We start from the raw sequence: 23,845 nt of genomic DNA on the forward strand, positions 1-23,845 counted from the left end.
GTAACTTGCTTATTTCACTTTCCCAATGTATAAAATGAAAGCAACGTTTCTTTTAAGGACAAGTTAAACCAACACAGTAGATACGGCACTACAAAATTGCGTTTGTATTTATGTACTAAAAGATACAATTCTATCAATCCTATACTTAATACATTGTTACATTTTACCCTCCCATCAAAACCCAGTAAGAGGATGCCCAAGTTTATAACAACTAGAGCATGTTAGCAAGAGGGGACTGGTAAGCAAAACTCTCTTCCCTCTAGTGTCAACAAGGGTTCTTAACTGGAGTGTATGAGGTCCATGAAGCTCTTCAAATTATTGGCTAAGCTCATAATATGTGAATATTTATCTGGACAGAGACTTATCAATTTTCTCCAAATTGCTCTGGTTCAAGTAGTCAGGGTGGGTATATGGCCTACTAATCAAGGGGCCACTTGGGACGTCCACATCCCGTACATTATGTGTGGCTGGGTTCGATTCCTGCTGCTTTACAATGTGCATCTTGGGAGGCAGTAGGTGATGATTTCAGTAGTTGGGCCTCTGCCAACCACCATGGAGACCTGGGTTGATGTCCAGGTTCATCAAGTCCAGCCTGTGTGGGTGTCTATGTGGGCATTTGGAGCAAACCAGCAGATGGGAGCTCTTTCTCTCTCTGCTTCTCAAATAAATATGAAAACTAAATAAAAATTTGTCTGCTAAACTACATATCAACTCTGTTCGGTCACTTATATAACTCAGTCATGAGAGCATTAGTTTCTGGTGAACTAAAAGCAATACCAGCCAGAAATAAACATTCACTTGATTAGGCTGTACAGTATTACTAAGCAGTTTTACTTTTTAAGCAGGATTTCTGAAAATACCTCATGTAACAGCTCATTTTTACTATCTTCAAGGAATCCCAGAGATCACAGGTCCCAGGCAGGCAATCTACTCTACAGTGATTGAGGAGCTGGTCAAACTCAAAATAACTTAAATCAACATGGTGAGATAAACATGCCAGCAATTAGCTGAGTTTCACTTTTAATTTACTTGACAAGTCATCTAAGCAAACAACTGATTGGAGAGGGATTTGGAATTTAATTTTAGAAACCAGGTTATTTGTACATCAGATATTGTTTTATTGAGCACTTGTGTATAATTCTCCATGTCAAAATTGATGTTGTGTTACTTTCCCTCAAAAGTAGTATGAAATGAAAATACTAAGCCTTTAGGAGGCAATGTATGAATTATAACACTACCATCTGTTTGGTGGATGAGGCTAAGAAAGCTAGATTACCTCCCTGAGCTACACTTTCGTCATTGCAGAACTGGAATGACACGTATTGTTATGAAAATTGGTGACAACATGAGTACCATTTCTTGATCATGGCAGTTAAGGCTGGGAGAAAACAGTAATCACCTTGGGAGGGGGCAGGGGGATGATTTGCCCAAATTCAGATTTCAACATTGTGATAAAATTTACATGTATGAGCTCAAATAAGTGGCCACCAGAATAAGCCTGAAGCCAACATCACATTAGTAATAAGCTAGAGTTAATGCAACTATAAAGAATCACTCTACTACAATGTATACCAAGAATCATTTGCAGAATGATGCTTAATTCAGCCACATGTTCTTAGTCATTTGACACATTTAGCAAATTTGAAAAATTCTAGAAATTGCTTGTTTCCTTGAAGGGTCTAATTCTCTCCAAATCTTGTTTATTATTCAACAGTTTACAAGCTGACATGAGATTTATTCATTTATTCTCAAAATAGGCTCAATGTTCACTATTTCTTAAGATGTGCTTTTACTCTTCAGTTAACTACATTCATAAATAATTTAACTACAATCTTAAATAAGTCATGTTTTAAGTATCAAAGTCAAAGCCTCTAGTCTCCAGCTATTTCAACCAAACTCAAAATTTCCATAAGAAAGTCTGGTGCTGTGGCATAGGTTAGGCCTCTGCCTGTAGCACCAGCATCCCATATGGTTCAAGTCCAGGCTGCTCCACTCCTGATACAGCTACCTGCTGATGGCCTGGGAAAAAGAGAAGACTGCCCAAGCTCTTGCACACCTACACCCACATGGGAGACTCGAAAGAAGCTCCTAGTTCCTAGCTTTGGATTGGTCCAGCTCTGCCTGATATGGCCATCTGGAGAGTCAACCTGCAGATGGAAAATCTCTCTAACTCTACCTTTTTTTTTTTTTTTTTAATTTATTTGACAGGTAGAATTACAGACAGTGAGAGAGTCAGAGAGAAAGGTCTTCCTTCCGTTGGTTCACTCCCCTAATGGCCGCAATGGCCAGCGCTGTGCCAATCCGAAGAGCCAGGTGCTTCCTCCTGGTCTCCCATGCAGGTGCAGGGACCCAAGCACCTGGGCCATCCTCCACTGCCTTCCTATGCCACAGCAGAGAGCTGGACTGAAAGAGGAGCAACCGGGACTAGAACCCGGGACCCATATGGATGCCGGCGCCACAAGGCGAAGGATTAATCAAGTGAGCCACGGTGCCGGTCCCTCTAACTTTACCTTTCAAATAAATAAAATAAATCTTAAAAAAAATTTTTTCCCTAAGAATAGTAAATGCGGGGCCAACACTGTGGCACAAAGCAGGCTATGCCAGCCCTTGTGATGTGCCTGAAGAGCAACAGGTGATGGCTCAAGTACTTAAGTTTCTACTACCCACATGAGAGACTAAAGGTGGAGTTCTAGGCTCCTTGTGTTGAGCTGACCCAGCCCAGGCTTTTACAGTCACTGGGGGAGTGAACCAGTGGATCAAAGTTTCTTTATCTCTACCTCTCTGTCACTCTGCCTTTCAAATAGATAAATAAATAGTAATAAAACAGTAAATGCAACGAATGACATGTCATTAAACTATCAAGAGGATTTTTTACTTTGTACCAATGTTTGGTGAACAGGTAAATCCCCATTAAATAAATCTGAATATCAGTACTAGCTTTTTTATCTACTTCTCCGCATGGTATTAAGAAAGTTACAATCTTTAGGAATTATCTAAAGCACAAAATACTTTCTTTTATTAGTATTTTTTATTTCTTTTTAAATTGGAAAGTCAGAGAAACAGAACATGCTCCCATATGCTGGTTCATTTCCCAAATGCTGGGCCAGGGCCAAAGCCAGGAGCTAGAAACTCAATCCAGGTGTCGCTCCCCCTCTTCGTAGAGGAACGACACAGGACCCTGCGCTGTTCTTTCGTCTGCTCGGCCCTCCCCGGGTTTGCTGCTGGTTCTTCCCGGGTTGGCTACTATCCCTTCCACCTCCGTGGAAGGGCAGTTCCCCCTGGCCGCTTTCCCCACTTCCGCAGGGGAGCGGCACACCGCCGGCCGGCTCTTCTCGGGGGCTGCACAGGTGTTCCTTCAACTAGATGTTCCCCTTAGATGTTCCCCCGTGCATGCCGTCTCTCTCCTCCTTTATAGTCCTCCTCCGCCAATCCTAACTCGGCTGCCCACACGCCGAGTACGCTGCTCTCCTCCAATCAGGAGCAAGTCCTACAGTTTATTAGCTGAACTGGAGGCAGTTGTGCGGAAGCTGTTTACTTCTCTCCCAGCGCCATATTGTGGGAGAGCAGATGCATAGAATAAGTCTTAATTCCAGTAACTCAGTCTAGTCCGGATTGCTCCCCACACCAGGTCTCTCATGTGAGTGCACATTAGCTGAAAACTGGTGTCAGGAACCAGAGCTGGGTATCAAACCCAGGCACTCTTGTGTGGAACATGGGCACCATAACTGCTAGGACAAATGCCCGCCCCCCCTTATTAGCAAAGCACTGTATTTACCAACATGCTGCTAATGTTTGTTCTTCTAAATTAATTATTTTGCATCTGTACCTTCCGGGCAGTGAGGGGACTGGTACTTATCTCACTGGTTTTATAGAGCACTCAGCATATACTGTGTATTTGTACTTAATAAATAACCAGTGCCTGACACTGCTAGTAGGTATGAGGTAAAAGATTATTTCCAGATATTTCTTTGGACATTAGAGAGTTAAAAGAAAGAGTATACTCAAATCTAAGTTACTTAAAAAAAGCTCATCATATTTATTATAAGGCCCTAGTGAGGCTATATAAGAAATCTGACTTCTAGGTACAGGGTTTCTGTCATGTTCCTTATGCAATAGCATCTACAACAGCAAAGAAACAAATTTCTACCATTTAGTTTTTAGTAGAAAACTGTCAACTTTTTGTCTAGATAAAACCAAGAAAACTGTACTTTAATTTTAACTTTTTAAAAAAAATTCATTTATTTATTTGACAGAGTTACACAGAGAGAGAGAGGGAGAGGGAGAGAAATTTTCCATCCCTTGGTTCACTCCCCAGATGTTTGCAATAGTCAGTACTGGGCCAGGCCAAAGACAGGAGCTTCTTCTAGGTCTCCCAGGAGGGTAGCAGGAGTCCAAACACCTGGACCATCTCCCACTGCTTTCCCCAGGCCGTTAGCAGGGAACTGGATTAGAAGTGGAGCCCATATGGACTCCTGCTATGCCTGCTATACCTGCTATGCTACCACACTGGCCCCTAGTTTTAACTTAAAGAATTGCAGTTAAGTTGCTAGACTATCTGGAACACAATCACAGCTTAACTTGAGGCAACTTTTTTAAGTTTAAAACTGCTGCTTCAAATACTACAGATTGACAGAAATTTTACCATAGAATTAGAGCAGCAAAATGTTATAATCTGAGTTTTTTATTACAAAGAATCAGAAAATGAGTTTTTAATTAATCACCAACTGGAGAGGATAAATTATAAGATAAAACATAGTATCTTTAAAATTTTACCTGTTGTTTCTGGTATGCAGTGTTAGGATTTATTTTGGACTCTAAAAGTAGAGAACCTAGGAAACAGGAAAAAAAAAAAAAAGACATTCCATTATTGTATATCAGCAAAATTAGAACAGCTGACACACATGATATTTCAGTTAAGGAAATATTTTAAAAACCATTTAAATTTAAATATACTGTGCCTTCAAGAAATACTTTAAGATACACAAATCAGAATTACAACAGAATCTGATCTATGCCTCTGAAGACTTAAGAACAAAATAAAAAATTCATGTACAAAAGTTTGAAAACATCAATCTTAAGTTACTATCCACATACATTCCCAATTACATCTCACCTTCAGAAGTTTCTTCTATTTAGTTAATACAGGAATTGTCATACTTCTCTGTCATCAAATAACTAATTTATTTCTTGTGGTAAGCTAACTTGCATATCTGCCACCCCACTCCAGTATCATGAGACTCAGGCTAATTACAAAAACAGCTAGTGCTTTTTGAGAAAGAACAAATTTTAAGACCAAAGTTGTAGCGCTCTTCTCATCAACCAGTCTATCCTGAGACTCATTAGCCAAAGGCAAGTTCTGTCCCTCAACAACATGAGAGATCTCCTCCCTCTCCTTCAGAAGAATGTCTGAGAAGTTTCCTCTGCAGCTGTCTTTCATCCAAAGTTTTCATTCCTTCTCATATTACACTTAGCAGTTGCTTTACCTATTCCAAATAGGTGCTCTTAAGATTTCCAAATTAAGTATGCTTTCATTTTAAAATGCACTGATTTTATGATGCTGCTCAATATTAGTGACTAATATTAATGACCATTCCCTGCAGTATGCTGATATGAATATGGTAAATATCAGCACGTATTATGTTGTACGTCTCTATTGATTGCTAACAGCTTTCTCCTTCACAGGAATCCCCTGGTGTGTGTGTCAGTTGCCTAACCCAATATGCCTCTTATTCTTTCTGTATTTAGGGTAACTGAACATTCCCCATAATTTTTTTCCACCAGTATCTTCCTAAACCTTTTAAACTGTTTTCTTTCTTCCTTTTTAAACTATTTGCAGAAGGGAGCTACTTAAGGCTCAAACATTCTCACACTCTGAGAAAATTCCATTTTAACCTTTTCTTTTTCCAATTCTCATGAAAAATTTGTCAAAACAAAATTTCCAATGACCCCTGAATTCTCTTTATGCACAAATATTGGGTTCTATTTGGTGATTACTAATAGCCACATAAGTAATATTCATGAGAAAAGGTAGCAGGTGAATCAGCAGAATGAATTAAATGTCAATAGTTCTTAAAGGTACTAAATCTCCAACTATATCATGCTCTAGAACAAAATTTGTATTCTGTTATTTTCTACTGAAATCAATACCATCAAGTGAAAATAACCCATGGAATAGAAGAAAATATTTGACAAAGTACTCATATCCACAACATATAAAGGAACTCTTGGGGCCAGCATTGTGGTACAGTGTGTAAAGTCGCCATCTGAGATGCTGGCACCCCAAAAAGGCACCAGTTCGTGCCCGGCTGCTCCACTTCTGATCCAGCTCCCCGTTAATGTGCTTGGGAAAGCAGCAGAGGATGTTCCAAATACTTAGGTCCCTGCACCCACTTGGGAGACTCAGAAGCTGATTCCTGCCTAGCACAGCCCTGGCCAGGTTGGCCATCTGGGGAGTGAACCAGCAGAAGGGAAGAACTCATGCTTGCCTCTCTCTGTCTCTTTCTTTCTAACTCTGCCTTTCAAAGAAAGAAAGAAAGAATTCTAAGCTATAAAAAGACAGCACTAGTTAGGGGCTGGCACTGTGGCATAGAGGGTAAAGCATCTGCCTGTTAATGCCAGCATCTTATATAGCTGCTGGTTTGCGTCCTAGCTGCTACTTTTCTGATCTAGCTGGATGCTAATAATCTGGGAAAAGCAGCAGAATATGGCCTCAGTGTTTCAGCCGCTGCCACCCATTTGGGAGACCCAGATGAAACTCCTGGCTTCTGACTTCAGTCTGGTCCAGCCCTGGCCATTTCAGCCATTTGGGGGGGGGGGGGGATATGAATCAGTGAATGGATGATCACACTCTCTGTAACCTTCCAAATAAATAAACGAATCTTTATATATAACAACAACAACAACAACTAGGCAATGGGGTCGATGCTGTGGCATAGAAGGCTAAGCCTCCACCTGCAGGGCTGGCATCCCAGAAGGTACCAGTTCAAGTCCCGACTGCTCAAATTCCAATCCAGCTCCCTGCTAATGGCCTGGGAAAGCAGCGTAAGGTGGCCCAAGTCCTTGGGAGACTGGGAGGAAGTTCCTGGCTTCGACCTGGCCATTGTGGCCACTTGGGGAGTGAATCAGCAGATGGAAGATATATATCTCTCCGTATCTCTGCCTTTCAAATAAATAAATAAATATTTTTAAAAAGTAGGCAATGGACTGGAATAGGTGTTTCTCCAAAAACACTAATATAAACTACCAAGAAATATATGAAAAGATGCTCAACATTATTAGTCATTCATTAGGGAAATGCAAATCAAAACTACAAATCAGATGCTACTTTACACCAATTAAGGATGTACATAATCAAAGGCAGACAATATCAAGTATTGGCAACAACATGGAAAAAAAGGAACCCTCAATACATTGCTCATAGGACCAGAAAATGAGTCATTTAACTTAGAAAAACAGTTTGGCAGTTCCTCAAAAATTTGAGCAAAGGGGCTCATACTGTGGCATATGGGTAAAGCCACTATCTGCAATATCAGCACCACAAACAGATGTCAGTTTGTGTTCCAGCTGCTCCACTTACAACCCAACTCCCTGCTAATGCACATGGGAAAGCAGCAGAAAGGGGCCCAAGTATTTGAGCCCCCGCCACCCACATGAGAGACCCAGATGAAGTTCCTGGCTCCTGGTTTTAGTTTGGCCCAGCCTCAGCTGTTTCAGCCATTTGCAGAGAAAAACTGGATGGAAGATCTGTCTCTCCATTACACTTGCTTTCAAATAAAAACATCTTTAAGGGTCAATGTTGTGGTGCAGCGGGTTAAAGCCCTGGCCTGAAGCGCCGGCATCCTATATGGGCGCCAGTTCAAGATCCAGCTGCTCCACTTCTTTTTTTTTATTTTTTTTATTTTTTTTTTTATTTTTTTTGACAGGCAGAGTGGACAGTGAGAGAGAGAGACAGAGAGAAAGGTCTTCCTTTGCCGTTGGTTCACCCTCCAATGGCCGCCGCGGCCAGCGCGCAACGGCCGGCGCACCACGCTGATCCGATGGCAGGAGCCAGGAGCAAGGTGCTTTTCCTGGTCTCCCATGGGGTGCAGGGCCCAAGCACCTGGGCCATCCTCCACTGCACTCCCTGGCCACAGCAGAGGGCTGGCCTGGAAGAGGGGCAACCGGGACAGAATCCGGCGCCCCGACCGGGACTAGAACCCGGTGTGCCGGCGCCGCAAGGCGGAGGATTAGCCTAGTGAGCCGCGGCGCCGGCCCAGCTGCTCCACTTCTGATCCAGCTCTCTGCCTTGGCCTTGGAAAGCAGTAGAAGATGGCCCAATACCTTGGGCCCCTGTACCCGCGCGGGAGACCCGGAAGGAGCTCCTGGCTCCTGGCTTCGGATTGTCGCAGCTCTGGCCATTGTGGCCATCTGGGGAGTAAACCAGCGGATGGAAGACCTGCTCTATCTCTACCTCTCTCTGTAACTGTCTTTCAAATAAATAAAATAAATCCTTAAAAAATAATTACATCTTTAATAATTTCAAAAAAGAAGCCATAGACAAAGGGGTATGCCGTTAATTTCAGCTACCTAATGTCTAAAAAGCAAAACTAATCTATGGTTAGGTTGGCAGTTACCCCTGGGTGGCTAGTGACTGATGGCATACAAAGGGGTTCCTAGGGTGTTGGCTACGGTCCTGTTTCTTCTTCTGTGTGCTGGTTATTCTGCGACAATCCATTAGGATATCAGTCAAGTAACTTTCTCTTTCATCACTCATCACAGAGAAAGCGGACACATACCACCTCGTTACAGCATGTGCAAACAGCCATAACTCTCATTGAGGTTTTAGCCTCACCTGTTTTCTTTTAGTACAACTGCAGTCTGATTACCAATAGGGAAAACTGAGCCATCTAACAGGTTTCTGACAGCTCTCATTCAAGTGTCAGCAGATCACAGACCCAAGACATGGCAACTGTCATCTTGGAAACCTCTGAGGGGTAATAATGGCAGCTCACGGGACAGGATGACATTTTTCACTGATTTCATCTTACAGGAGTAGCAAAACCCAAAGGTAAAAAAAAGTGTGTAGCAGTGTTGTCTACAAGATAGAAACTGCTGCTGTTGGTGATGACCTCTGAAACTATACTTGAAGTTCACAATATCTGTATGCCTTTCTAATGCATTATGCTTTAAATGAAATTGGGATTTTCAAAAGTTTAAGAGATCAACAATACATGGCAGAGGCAACTAGAGTTATTTTTTCAAGGTGTGCTTTCAAGAAGCAGGTGCTTTACAACAGCCATTAAAATAAGAGGGATGGGTGTTGCGGTGCAGGTTTCGCAGCCACCTGTGACACCAGCATCCCATGAGCTCTGGTTCAAGTCCCATCTGCTCCACTTCTCATCCAGTTTCCTGCTAATATGCCTGGGAAAGCAGCAGAGAATGGCTCAAGGACTTGGCCCTGCACTGATGTCTAAGACCTGAATGTAGTTCTGACTCCAGGGGTGAACCAGGCTGTTACAAGCATTTGGGGAGCAAACCAGCAGATGGAAGATCTGTCTGTCCCCCTTTCTGTAACTCTTTCAAATAAACATTAAAAACAATAATAGCAGCAGCAGGGGTTTGGCAGCTACCTAATTATTTTTTGCACTTCAAAACTTTCCATAGTGTTCTAGAGATCAGGACACTATTAACAGAGACAACACCAGTATAAGGAATTAAGAAAAGCCTCACCAATTTCAATCTGAAAGATTAGTAAGGAAATATAAAGACAAAAATCAAGAGCAAAGAGAAATGCACACATAATTAAATTTGTCATTGTAGAATCTATCCTTTCAGGCCACCAGCAAACTAAGCCATTTCCAGCAAAGGTAAACTAGAGCACTCCTGCACTGCAAATACTTGACAGAGTGTATTCTGAAGAAATTCTGATGAGTTTACTAATTGATATTTGAACTTACACTTCCTCAAAAAAATAATCAAAGGGGGGATCCTCTTTTTTTAAAACATTTGCTTTCTACAAACCTCAGCATTTAGGGCAAAGGTTCATTTTCTTTCTTTCTTTTTTTTTTAAGATTTATTTATTTACTTGAAAGTCAGAGTTACACAGAGAGAGAAGGAGAGGCAGAGAGAGAGAGAGTCTTCCATCTGCTGGTTCAACTCCCTAACTGGCCGCAACAGCCAGAGCAGCACTGATCCAAAGCCAAAAGCCAGGAGCTTCTTCCGGGTAACCCACCCGGGTGCAGGGCCCAAGGACTTGGGCCAGCTTCTACTGCTTTCCCAGGCCATAACAGAGAACGGGATCAGAAGTGGAGCGGCCAGGACTCAAACCGGCGCTCATATGGGATGCCGGCACTGCAGGCAGTGGCTTTACCTACTAAGCCACCGTGCTGGCAGGGGCGATTCTTAATTCTCATTTACTACCACCTAGATTAGAAATTAGAGGGCAATTTATCTTCATCTACCAAACTTTTTTTTTTTTTTTTAATTTTTTATTTGACAGGTAGAGTTATAGACAGTGAGAGAGAGACACAGAGAGAAAGGTCTTCCTTCGGTTGGTCCACTCCCCTAATGGCTGCTACGGCCAGCGCTGCGTCGATCCAAAGACAGGAGCCTGGTGCTTCCTCCGTCTCCCATGCAGGTGCAGGGCCCAAGCACTTGGGCCATCCTCCATTGCACTCCCGGGCCACAGCAGAGAGCTGGACTGGAAGAGGAACAACCAGGACTAACTAGTACCCGGCGCCACAGGCGGAGGATTAGCCAAGTGAACCACGGTACCGGCCCAAACTTTTAAACACATACTGCTCTTTGGTCCAATAATTCTTCTGGGAAATTATCACACAAATGAGAAGGTCTAGGAATAGAGATCTATTAGCAGTGTTTGAAATGGCAAAAAAATATAAACAATCACTACACCAGTGTCCTCAAAGATTGATGATCTGTAGACACCTCAGGACGTGGAAAGTCAAACTATTTTCATAATAATCTTAAGAGGTTATTTTCCTCTTTTTTAACTCTTAATACTCTCAGAGTGTCTACAATGATATTTCAACAAAACAAATGCAGAAGCAGAGGAAAACCTTCCTGAGTGTTTAAAAAAGCCAGACATTAAAGAGACTAGTTAAAATATAAAAGTAACAATATCTTAGTTTTAATTTCTAAAATGGCAAATACTGATACAACTCAAATAAATAAAAGTATTTAGGGATCTTCAGTTTAACAGTATAAAGGCATACCGAGGAAAAGTTTGAGGAATGCTGTTCTATGCCACCAGCAAGGCCCTGTGTGACTTAAATACATAGAAGAATACTATACTACTTTTACATGACATAGATCTGTGTATCCTGACACAAAGAGATGCCCAAAATATATTAATAATGGAGATCTATACACTCATGAAACAGGAATAAAGATACAAAGAGGAAATGTCACTCAGAATATCACCAAGACAACCACAGCTAGAAAGTGTTATATACCAACAGCCGAGAAAAGTGACAACAGCAGCACAATCGTGAGTATAAACAGGTCATTAAAAATACTCCCTCTCTGTGGGGCAGCTATTTGGCTGAGGCTAAGATACTGCTAGTTACACCTGCACCTCATCAGAGTGCCTAGGTTTGAGTCCCTACTCTCCACTTTCAATCCAGCTTCCAGCTAGTGAATATCCTGGGAGGAAGAAGTTGACCATGTAAGTACTTGGGTCCCTACCATCCACTTGGGCTAGACTTGGATGCAATTCTGGGCTACTGGCTTAAGCTTGGTCCAGTCCCAGCTGTTGTAGGGATCTGGGGAGTGAACCAGCAGATGAAGATTTCTCTCTCATGCTGCTTTTCAAAAAAAAAAAAAAAAAAAAGCTCCCTTTCTGATTTATAACATCTTGATTCTTCTTATACAACAAAACATGAGGCTGTTTCTTGTATACTACTCCAATCTCCACCAAAACAAAATACCACCTCTGAGTTTGGGGATGAAGGTGAAGACAGTGCAGAGTTAAGTATTATTTGCAAAAAATCTAAAATCAGAGAACTCAAAATCAGTGCCTGCACAAGTATTTTAAAATGGAAAATATCCAGGGCTAGCGCTGTGGCATAGTGAGCTAAGCTTCCACTTAGAGCACCAACACCCTATATGGGCACCGGTTCAAGTCCAAGCTGTTCCTCTTCCCATCAAGCTCTCAGCTGTGGCCTGGGAAAGCAGTGGAAGACGACCCAAGTCCTTAGGCCCCTGCACCCACATGGGAGACCCAGAGGAAGCTCCTGGCTCAGCTCAGCCCTGGTCACAGGAGCTATTTGGGGGAGTGAACCAGTGGATGGAAGACCTCTTTCTCCTCTGTCTCTCTCTCTAAGTCTGCCTTTCAAATAAATTAAATGAATCGTTTTTTTTTTTAAAGTGATAAAAAAATCAAGATTTCTGGCTGGCTGAAGAAGATTCACTAAACTATTCATAATCAATACATCAAGATTTATCATCAGAGAAAACAATACCTACCTCACAGGGCTGCCATGAGGCCTTTTATTTATGAGATGTACAAATATTTATTAAAGTCAAAGACCTCCAACCAGAGTGGCTTGGAGGGGGGCTTCCAAGAGATGGAAAAACCCAAAAGGCCCTGTAGCATTTGGGTTTTTAAGTATACTCTTGGGGACCAAACTGTCAATCAATAAGGTGGAGATAAACTCGACAAAGAACCAGATTTACAATTCTCCATCCTGTCTGGCTCACTTATGATTAAAAAAAAAAAAAAAATCCATAAGGGAGGGGGAGAAATCACCTGCCATGAGTTTTTAAAAGTTTCTACCCCACTATCTAGTACCCAACTGGCACTCACAATTGGTGTTTTTATTTAGAGCATGATCATACTTCATTTCACTGGGATAGTGTACTGTTGTACAGTAAGAAAAATGAATTTTATAATAATAATCCAGGAACACATTACCAATGACAGGTTAACCAAGAAAGATTCAACCTACTTTTTAGGAAAAGCATTCTTACATATTTAGCAAACATTTCAGAAAAAGTTGTTAACTTTTAAAACTTCTGGTACAGGGCTTTATTAGCTAGAAATTCCTTTATTTAGAAGATCTCACTTCCTTTCACTAGAAAAATGAGACAGTACAGAGATTATGGTTCTGCCTTCAAGATCAACCAATTAAGTAGATTCAGGTCGTATGAGTAATATGGGCATGTTTATGGTTACGAAACTTTGGGTCTGGCCTTAGTTTTAATCTGGATAAATATATTTCAGAATGAATCGCTCCAGGTCTGTCTCTCCTAAGCAAGCAGCTCAACCTCTTCAGTATTCTGGCCTTAACAACATACAAAACCAAAGGCAGAGACTTGGGTACAGTACTTCGTTACCAGGAAACACCATCAAGAGTAAGTTAACATCTCAAATCTCACCGGGATGGGAGACTAACACATGTGTTAAACCCCTAACAGGTCTGTTTCAAGTTCTCTCTCATTTTTTTAATGTCAGTTTACACAATGGTATTTCAAAACTGAAATGAAGGCTCAGGAAGAAAACGTTGGCGACCTGAGTCAAGCCTCCACTACACTCAAATCACATCACAACACCCACTGTAGCTGAAGCACTCATAGACTTCCACATTACAACACCCAACAGATTACGTAAGGATTTGGTTAACACAGACCTATTTTCTATCAAGCTGGGGTACACAAGAAAATGTTTGTAAAATGAACTTTTAAAGTGAAATTATTCCTGGCCGGCGCTGCGGCTCACTAGGCTAATCCTCCGATTTGCGGCGCCGGCACAACGGGTTCTAGTCCCGGTCGGGGCGCCGGATTCTGTCCCGGTTGCCCCTCTTCCAGGCCAGCCCTCTGCTGTGGCCAGGGAGTGCAGTGGAGGATGGCCCAAGTGCTTGGGCCCTGCACCCCATGGGAGACCAGGAGAAGCACCTGGCTCCTGCCATCGGATCAGCGCAGCACGCTGGCAGCGGCGGCCATTGGAGGGTGAACCAACGGCAAAGGAAGACCTTTCTCTCTCTCACACACACTGTCCACTCTGCCTGTCAAAAAATAAAAATTAAAAAAAAAAGTGAAATTATTCCTACAGTATTAACACTGGCCTCTTCTTGGTAACTAAATAAACATGTGCAATGTTTACTGTACTGTAGGATTCTAATAGTACGTACCATTGACTTAAAAGAACAGCAATAAAAAAAAAATGCTGATGCTATCTCCTCATTTTTCTCACTACAGCATCCTTCCACCCCCACAAAGAGCTTTTTCACCCAAAACATTCTGAGTTCCTTTTCCAATTATAGTAAGAGTAGAGGGAGACCCACCTACAACTGAAAAACAGTTCTATCAATAGAAGAGCAGAGGCTGGTGCTGTGGCACAGTGGGTAAGCCCGCCGCCTGCATCCCATAGGGCACCAGTTCAAGTCTTGGCTGCTCCACTTCTGATCCAGCTCTGCTAATGGCCTGGGAAAGCAGTAGAAGGTGGCCCAAGTTCTTGGGCCCTTGCACCCCCATGGGGGACCAGGAGGAAGCTCCTGGCTTCAGATCGGCACAGCTCTGGCCGGCTGTTGTGGCCACCTGGGGAGTGAACCAGAGGATGGCAGACCTTTCTCTCCCTCTCTGTAACTCTGCCTGCTTTTCAAATAAATAAATAAATCGTAAGACACAGAAGTGCAGGATTCCAGTTTTACCATCAGCTGGCTAGCAGTACTATCTTGAACAAATTATCTCCCCATGTCTCATCCTCTTAATGCTTTAAGTAAATTTAATCTGCTAAGTGATAAAATAGGTAGATCAGATGATGAAATGTAAAAAATACTTTATAAAAAAGTGAAGATAAAAACCAAACATAAGAACACTATTCTTGATGCTTGGTAAGTAATCCAGAATAAGAGCATGGGTGGGGCCGGCACTGTGAAGCAGGTTAATCCTCTGCCTGTGGCACTGGCATCCCATATGGGTGCCCGTTCTAGTCCTGGCTGCTCCTCTTCCAATCCAGCTCTCTGCTGTGGCCTGGGAAAGTAGCAGCAGATGACCCAAGTCCTTGGGCCCCTGCACCCGCATGGGAGACCAGGAGGAAGCACCTTGCTCCTAGCTTCAGAGAGGTGCAGCTCCAGCCATTGCGGTCATTTAGGGAGTGAACCAACAAATGGAAGACCTTTCTCTTTGCATCTCCCCCTCACTATCTCTAACTCTACCTCTCAAATAAATAAATAAAATCTTTAAAAAAATAATAAATTCCAACTGCCATTACTTCTCTGTGTCAATTCTAAAATTGGCAGGTGAGGTGGTAAGAACCATCCTTTAGAAATGAGGCAGAGGCTGGCATTGTGGCACACCAGATCAAGCGGCTGCCTGACTGCCTACAACGCTGGCATCCCATATCAGAACACCAGTTCATGTCCCAGCTGCTCTGCTTTCTGATCCAGCTCCCTGCTAATGTGCCTGGGAAAGCATTCTAAGGGCTTGGGCCCCTGTTACTAATGTGGGAGACAAGGATGGAGTCCCAGGTTCCTCCTGGCTTCAGCCTGGCCCAGCCCCAGCTGTTGCTGTTTGGAGAGAGAACAAGCAGGTGAAGACATCTCTCTATCCTTCTCTTTTACTCTTTGAAATAAATAAATAAATCTTGAAAAATAAATGAAGTAGAATGATTTGAACACAAAGTGAGAGGGCAAGTAAGGGATATTATTCTTCTTGTAGCAAATTAACAGGATGGAACTTTGCAGGCAAATAGCTTAAATAAAACCAGAGAAACTGCCTTCATTAAAGAAAAGCACGTATTCCTACAACATATTTTGGCAGCAGGAGCCTACTGGATACGGATGCAATCCAGGAAATCTGCTGAGTAGCTCTGTGGGATATCCCTGTCTTCTCAGGCAAGGTGAGCTGTAGATGTGCTGAGACACTAGGCCCTGCTGGAAGGGCATGCTCATCTGGCCACCTCTGCCCTGCAACATGAGGTCACAAGCACCTCATTCCTGAGTTTTAGATAAGTATGAAAACTCCTTCAACAAGAACTGAGCCTATGATTGAGATATTATTATTGCCCCTTCCACAAACATGTGGCTACTTCAAAGTGTCTGTGGGAAACTGAATCAAAGGATGATTTATCTAGGCACCCCCCCCAAAAAAAAACAACTTATATTTTGATTCCATTTCTCACGAACATTTTGAAGTATCCTCATAGACCCAATATTAAAAAAATTAAAACTATCTAGCCTCTATGTTCATGTCGAGGCTGTAGACAGTTACTAAGTAAGCAGGACAGTAGCAGAAACGCCTTGAAGCTTCAAAGTAAGCCCCAGCAGGTGGGCCCTGTGGTACAGCTGTGTACCAGTACAGATGTGTACAGTACATCCACACTGGAGCGCAGGTTCAAGTCTGGGCTGCTCCACAGCAGATCCAACTTCCCGCTAATGCACCTAAGAAGGCAGCAGATGACAGCCTAAACACGTGGGCTTCTGCCACCCACGAGAAAGATCCAGGTGGAGTTCCAATCTCCTGGCTTCAGCCTGGCTCAGATCTGGCTGTCCCGGCCATTGGGGGAGTAAACCAGCGGACACAAGATCTATCTTGCCCTGTCACTCTGTCTGCCTTCCAAATAAATAAATAAATCATTTTTTAAAGATTTATTTGAAAGGCAGAGCTACAGAGAGGCAGAGGCAGAGAAAGAGAGAAAGGTCTTTCATCCGCTGGTTCATTCCCCAAATGGCTGCAACGACCAGAGCTGGGCCTATGTGAAGGCAAGAGCTTTTTCCAGTCTCCCACATGGATGCAGGGGCCCAAGGACTTGGGCCATCTCCTACCGCTTTCCCAGGCCATAGCAGAGAGTGGGATTGTAAGTAGAGCAGCTGGCACTGCATGCAGCGGCTTTATCTGCTATGCCACAGCGCTGACCCCAATAAATCATTTTTATAAAGAAAAAAAAAGGAAGACCTGAGTGAAGAACCAGAGCATACGCTGTCAATGAAGTAAGCTTTAGACAAGTTAGTTAGCCTTCTTGAGAGTATCTATATATAAATGTAAAAAAATTGTTACCTCCACCTTTTTCACAGGTATGCACCTACCCAGCAATGAGCAATTTCTCACTAAATTAGCTGAACTGTGAAATAACAGCCTATTTATAATATGGGTAATTAACACATCACAAAAGTTAATTAATTTTACAGGCTACAAGTATTTTGCAAGTGTTAAGAATCTTATTTTTCTTATATTAAAGAAATCTGAAGAGTCTAAAGAATCTGGTGGAAAAAAGTAATGCTAAGTTAGCACTTACATCGTCAATCCCTCTGATTTGAAAAGACTAAAAAAATAAATAAAGGAAAAACTTAAACAACCAAGTCCAGCCCAAGAATGGAAAAGCTCAATAATCTTACGTTTCTATTGGATAAATGACTCACTTTATGGAGAATCAGAAATAGTTTTCATTTTGCTCATCACAATAAAAAGAAAATTCTTAATTATCCTATAAACCTAGAGAGATAAACTGTAATTTTAAGTATCTTCAGGCTAAAAATTATTTTCATTTTCTTTCAACTAAACCTTCAGGCTAAAAATAAAGCAGAAAAAACAAGCAGACAGCAATACAGGAACTTAAAAATCACTAGTTTCAAGGGACAGGCTAGATTTTCACTCAAACCCAGAACACACTCAATTTGACCACTAACCTCGTCTCTGAACTAGCTCTGTGGTCCTGTTCCTGAATGTCTAAGCCCCGGCTTCCCGATTTGTAAAACACAGCTAACAACACAGGACTGTGGGAACTACGTAAGTCAGTGCACATCAGCTGCTTACAGCGTCTCTGGCACACAGAAGCATTCAATACATTCTGACTATTTCTATTCGGAGTTTTTCTGTCAGAAAAAAGTGTTAATCATCAAACTAAATAGTATTTGCAACAATGTCACACAAATATCTTGGAATCTAAGTCCATTCTTAGGATAGTTTTCCTTGTAACTTAAATCTGAAAGGGCACATTAGTAATGGAGTTCAGTTCAGTCCCCCTTTCCTTGTTAGATAAGATCAAAGCCATTTTGTGTCAGCATCCACCCTGCTTCACTTCAGAGTCCTCTCCCTTCCAAATGGAGGAAGGCAGATGAGGGACTATTTCCAAAATGGTAAAAATGTAAGGGGGGATAAACAGATTTTTTTTTGAAATAAGGTTGTATGGATTATTTTTAATAGCATATTTCAAATTGAGCTCAAATTTACATATCTCTTCATCTAAAAAGAAGCTAAATGAACCTAAGCCGATGTTTTCCAATTCACTGTGTAAAAAAGTTTCCCAAATGTGCAAGGATGTAAAAGGTAGGGTAGGACAGAAGGGACGGCCCCCACAGGAGGACAAAAGCACACCAACTCTAGACACTCAGCTTCTATTTTAAGGCAAATAACAACTCCATCTCACAAAAATATACCCAATTTCTAAAGCTTTGAAGCCCCCCCCCAAATTATTTGTCTCCAGTTACCAGAGACAGCCTGATAATCTGGTAAACATACTCCAAATCACCATTTTCAATACAAACTGAACATCTATTTCCTCGAGTCTTCCATTACAGAATATCTAGTCTCGTCTGTTTTCCATGGAATTGGAGTTCGGTGTAGAATTCAAATGAGGACAATTCCTTGAAATCGGTTTGTAGTAATTCAGATAGGGAAGGACTACAATCAAAACCAAGCAGCACAGTTAGGGGCTGTAAAGTTACCAGCCAATGTAACAAGATAGGTGAGAAAGAGCTTCTTTCACTTTAGAAACGGCCTGGAAACAGTTTTACCCAACCTGAACATCTTTAAGTGAAATTCACAGAACGCCGGGAGGGAAAGAGGCAACCCCCGCACAGATTAAGTCTTAAAAGGCGAAGCCTCCCTAGTTCAAACACCGCGGTCTTTGGACCTTGAGGGCTGCTTCCGGCAGACGCTAAAGGTTTTCACAGGACCTGCCAACTTCCCCCCACCTGTTAACCGAACCGAACCGTGAACACGCACTGAAGCAACCCAAAAGCCAGCAAGGAAAGCCATCCCGAACTTGCAGGGCATTTGCACAGTGAGACGACAAACACACGCTGCCTCGCTGTGGCCAAGAACCACGCTGGGCACACGGGGCTCCCCTGGCCAGGGCAAAGCGGCCGTTCTCTGCCGAGGGCAGGGCTGCCAACCCGCACCGGGACCTGAAACACACGGCCGAAGCCAGACAAAACGAACACCCACAAACCAGCAAAAAACCACGCGAAATGTCCTTCCACGAGGGGCACGGCCAAGACCTCGCTAAGCTCCCCGCAAAGTTCCACGCCTCCTTTACAGATGGGTGAACTAAGGCAGGAGATGGGAGTAACCGGCGCCTTTCTCAAGGTCACTCGGGTGCGAAGAGCAGCGCGCTCCGGGCTCCCGATCCCGGGCCCCCGGCCTCGCCAGCGCCCGGCCCCCGAGCGCCGGCGGAGGCGGCGGGGGCACCCGCGGCCCCCCGAGACCCCGGGGCGGCCCCACTCACCGTCGCTCTCGGCCCTGACAAGCAGGGACATGCCCTTCAGCCGCTCCACGTAGCCGGACGACACGTGCCCGGTGCCCCGGTCGTCCCACTGCCGGTCCTCGTTGAGCGTGTAGACCTTCACCCGCCGCCGGGTGTCCGTCATCGTGCCCGCGCCCGGGGCCGGCCCGGGGGCCCCGCCGCAGTCGCCCAGGAAGCGGGTCCCGCAAAGGCGGGCGCCGAGGCGGGAGGGCGCCCGCAAGCCGAGGGCTGCCCGGCCTCACTGCCGCCGCGCCGCCGCCCGCATGTCCCGCCGCCGGGCCCGCGCTCAGGGCCGCCGCCTCGCTTCGCCGCCGGCCGCTCGGCGCTATTGTCCAGGCCCGGCGAGGCCCGGCCGCCCCGGGTGGGGGCGCGCAGCGCTTCGGAGCCTCCCGCCCCGCCGCGGCAGCAACTCGGGGCCCGGTTAACACTGCCCTGCTCCCGCCTGCGCCATGATCTCCGCCAAGCCGCTTCCCGCGCCGCCGCCTCAGGCCGCCGCCGCCATGTTTTCCTTCCTTGTACCTGGCCCCGCCACCGCGGCCGGCGGCTTCGCGCTGCTCCCGCTGTTCCCAGGGGCCGGAGCCGACGGGCGCCCGCCCCCGCCGCGGCGGCTACCAGCGCCCGGCAGGCCCGCGAAGGCCCCCCGGCGTCAGAGCGACTCCGGCCGCTGCAAGCCGCTCGCCCAGCGCCGCTGCCGCCGCCTCTTCCGTCTTCCTCAGCGAGCCAAAGCCGCCGCCATCTTGGTTCGCCCCTCAAAAGCGGCGCGCGGGGCCACCCAGGCAGCAGCTGCAGGGGCGGCCCGTTGGCCCCACCATTTAAAGAGACAGCAGCGAGGCGGGCGCCTCGGCGGGGCGGCGGCCTCGGCCGGAGGCGGGCGGCGGGCGGCGAGCTGCCGGGCCGGCGGGAGCGCCGGGAGCGGAGGAGGTGGGGACGCTGGTGGCGCCGGCGACGGCCCGGGGCTCCCTCGCGCTTCCCTGCACGCACCGTCGTGCGAGCGCGGGGCGGCGTGTGCGTCCGTCGCGCCCTGTGTTCGTCATCAGCCCGGGCTCCGGGACTCGGAAGGGGCGTGGAGGCCGCGGGGCCGCCTGCGGCCTGCGCGAGAGCTCCGCCGGCCGCCTCGGGAGACGCCCCGCGCCCGCGGGACCTGCCCGGGGCGGGGATGGAGGCCGTTGGCCTGCGGGCTGCAGCTGCGGCGTTTCGGGGCGAGGCCGCAGGTCCGGGCGGGGCGCGCCCGGGGCCTGCGGGCGGTTTTGCTGGGCCCGGACGGAGCCCCGATGACGCTTTCGAGAGCTCCCTTCGCAGGCCGTTCCCGTGCCCCGGGGTCAGAACTGGCATTTGCCAGCCCTCGGCGTTGCCAGAACCCCGGGGGCGTAGCCACGGGCGCCAGCGCCTGCTCTCCGCGTGCCTGTCGTGCCAGTCTCGGCCACCTTCTGGGGGGTCTCGCCCTTCGCCGGGCCCCCTGGATGCGCCCTGTCCGCTAGCAACCACCGAGCCGCATATTATAATTTCAATTTTGATACTAACCGCTTTTTTTTTTTTAAAGGTACGAAGAAACCGATTTTTAAAGAAATATTCTGTTGTATTTTCAAAAGTATTCAGCCATCAATATAAAATTATTAACGAGACGCATTGCATTCCTACGTCCCATGTCTTCAAAATGTGCTGTGTCTTTTAGCCTCTACTTGGACGCTGGGTGTTCGTCGGAACCCTACCTGTCCAGGTGTCATTAAGTTGACAAGTGAAAAAGTAGGGTCACATCCTAAGCTTTTAAATTCAGTTTTCAAAGTGGACTCAATGAAGATGAAGGAAAATGCAGTTCGGGTCCTCAGCCCACCTAGTCACCTTTGGAAGGCTCAGTGGCCCTGGGCGGGGGTCGCGGGTCCAGCAGGTGCAGGTGCGGGAGCCCCGCGTGACCAGGACCCTGGCCTCAGCCTTGCAGTGTCCTCTGCTCCACCCACGAATTCAGAAACAGGCACGTGGCAACCCTAGGCCGACAGGTTTCCAGGATGCCAGACTTTTTTTTTTTTTTTTTTTAAGGTTTATTCCTTACAGAGAGAAGAGAAAGGGAGAGAGATCTTCCACCTGTTGGTTCACTCCCCAAATGGCCACAACGGTTGGGGCTGGGTCAGGCCAAAGCCAGGAGCCCAGAGCTACTTCGGAGTCTGATGACCTGGGTCCAGGAGCCCAAGCACTTGGGCCATCTTCCACTGTTTTCCCGGGCTGTTAGGGAGCTGGGTGGAAAGTGGAGCAGCTGGGATTGGAATCTGTCCCCATGAGGGATGCCGGCACTGCTGGCGGCGGCTTGACCCCTTCCACCCCATCGCAGGCCCTAGACTTCCAGTTTTAAAGTGAGGTGTTGGGCAGCTTCAAATATAAACAAGTGCTTGCAGAGACCAGTTTGACACCTTATGATTTGCAAGTAAAACTGGAAAATGATAAAAGAAAAGGGATTGATTTTTCTAAAAAGTAAAACGTAATAATTTCCAGCGCCAGGGTGTGAAAGCATTTTGTCTCTTTTTGATGCAGTGGCTGTTGTTACGTTTATTCCCCTGTTGGCATGTCTTTGAGCCCCAAACCAAATATGAAGTAATTTGTGGAAGAATCCTACTTACAAGGTAAATAAAACCAATAGGAGTTATTAAGTGCAAAAAAGTTTAAAATTGTATTTATTATGTTACAGGTATTAAAGAGTAGATTTAAATAAACTGTTGCATACAATGTTAAGTTACCCTGTATCAAACACAGACAGAAAGATACATCTATTCACAGAGGAGAGAAAGCTCTCCAGCTGTGCACACCCCCTGCTTAGCTGATAGTGGGCTCTGCCTGAAATCCCCAGGGCAGGACAGCACCAGCCGGGGAACTCCAGGGCAGGAGCCGACAAGGCTACAAACAAAATTTCTAGCTTTGGGAAACAGTTCTGTTTATTTTTAAAGTTTTTCGTTATTTTTATGTTAGAGCATCCATCCTCTGATTCACTCTTCAGATGGTTGCAACAGGCAGAGCTGGGCCAGATCCAAGGGAAGAGCCCAAAACTCAACTTGGATCTCCGACATGGGTGGCAGGGATCCAAAGGCTGAAGTACTGACCACTGCCTCCCGGGCTGCACCCACTAGCAGGGAGCTGAAATTGGAGGCAGAGTTAGGACTCAAACCCAGGCACTGCCTCTGGGCTGCTGCTGTCCCCAGTGGCATCTTCACCACCATGCCACAAACTCAGGCCCCAAGCGTTGTGTTGTGTTTGGTTTTGAAAGGTGTGGAGGCAAAGGTCATCCCTTTGCTGCTGGTTAACTCCCCAGATGGCCACAACAGCTGGAGCTAGGCCAGGCCCAGGCCAAGAGTCCAGAATAATCCAGATCTCCCACATGCTTGAGCCATCACCTGCATTAGCAGGAAGCAGGAAGCAGAATGGAAGTGGAGCTGGGACTTCAACCAGGCACTCTGATATGGGATCAGTTGTCCCCACCCAGTCCTTAGTGGCTGTGCCAAACACTTGCCCTGAAGTTTGATTCTTAAGGCCTTTAACTGCGTGAGATTCTTGAGGGCAAATTCCTTGACTTAAAGCCAACTGATTTTACATTTTAATTACATCTTCAGCAAAACCTAGATTAGTGTTTGGTTGAATAACTGAGTACCAGAGCTTAGCCATATTGACACAAAACTAAGGATTACAGTAGTGTGGGCAGGCATTGTGGTACTGGGGTGAGCAGCCACGCAGGACACCCACATCTCATAGCAGAGTGCCGAGGGTAGAGTCCTGCCTCAGCCACCAACCCAGCTTCCTGCTAATGCACCTGAGAGGCAACAGCTTACGTCTGATGCAAGGACTTGGGTTGCTACCGCGTTCCTGACAGATTTGAATGGAGTTCCTGCCTCCTGGCTTCAAACTAGCCCAGCTCTGGCTCTTGCGGCCATTTGAGGGGTAAAGCAGCAGGTGAAAGGTTCTCTCTTTGCCTTTCTAATAATAATTTTAAAAAGTTAGAAAATGTAGTAGTAAATGAAATACTTTAACTTATTGTCATTTAATCATACATAGGCCATGCACAAATGAGGCCATGATCAAGAACATTTCCAGGGTCCAGTGTCATGACACAGTGAGTTAAGCAGCCTTCTTTGATGCCAGAATTCCATAAGGGCACAAGTTCAAGTCCTGGCTGTTCCACTTCCAGTTCTCCCTGCTAATGCCCCTGGGAAAGGTGTGGAAAGTGCCCATGTCTTTGGGCCCCTGCACCCATGTGGGAGACCCAGATGTAGTTCCTGGCTCCTGGCTTTGGCCTGGCCCAGCCCTGGCTGTTGTAGCTATGTTGCAAGGGAACCAGCAAATGGAAGATCTCTCTCTCTCTCTCTCTCCTGTCTGTAACTCTGCTTTTCAGGTAAGTAAATAAATATT

The 23,845-nt window shown here is 45.6% G+C and overlaps 1 protein-coding gene and 1 long non-coding RNA gene across 7 annotated transcripts in view; one reads left to right on the top strand and one right to left on the bottom strand.

Annotated features, from left to right (window-relative positions):
* Positions 1-20,223, bottom strand: part of PPP4R3A (protein phosphatase 4 regulatory subunit 3A) — a 48,604-nt gene extending 28,381 nt beyond the window's left edge. For 4 of the 6 annotated variants that reach the window (XR_016226859.1, XR_016226857.1, XR_016226856.1 and 1 more), the window contains exons 1-2: positions 19,442-20,184; positions 4,774-4,829 (exon numbers count right to left, since the gene is read on the bottom strand). Coding sequence is in view for 2 of the 6 variants with exons in the window: in XM_017349436.4 (XP_017204925.1) it covers positions 4,774-4,829; positions 19,442-19,583 (198 nt within the window). In the remaining 4 variants the exon portion in view is untranslated. Of the gene's footprint in view, positions 1-4,773; positions 4,830-19,441 lie in introns of all 6 variants that reach the window. The other 2 variants (XM_017349436.4, XM_002719598.6) reach the window with 2 other exon arrangements.
* On the top strand, positions 1,378-5,949 carry LOC149120151 (uncharacterized). Its single transcript, XR_016226860.1, has 2 exons — positions 1,378-3,139; positions 3,629-5,949. It is a non-coding gene; the product is annotated as an uncharacterized LOC149120151 (long non-coding RNA).
* Positions 20,224-23,845: the final 3,622 nt, after the last annotated feature.

This window comes from Oryctolagus cuniculus, chromosome 20 (assembly GCF_051225735.1).
Source record: "Oryctolagus cuniculus isolate XC-2025 breed Fujian yellow rabbit chromosome 20, ASM5122573v1, whole genome shotgun sequence".
Taxonomy (NCBI): domain Eukaryota; kingdom Metazoa; phylum Chordata; class Mammalia; order Lagomorpha; family Leporidae; genus Oryctolagus; species Oryctolagus cuniculus.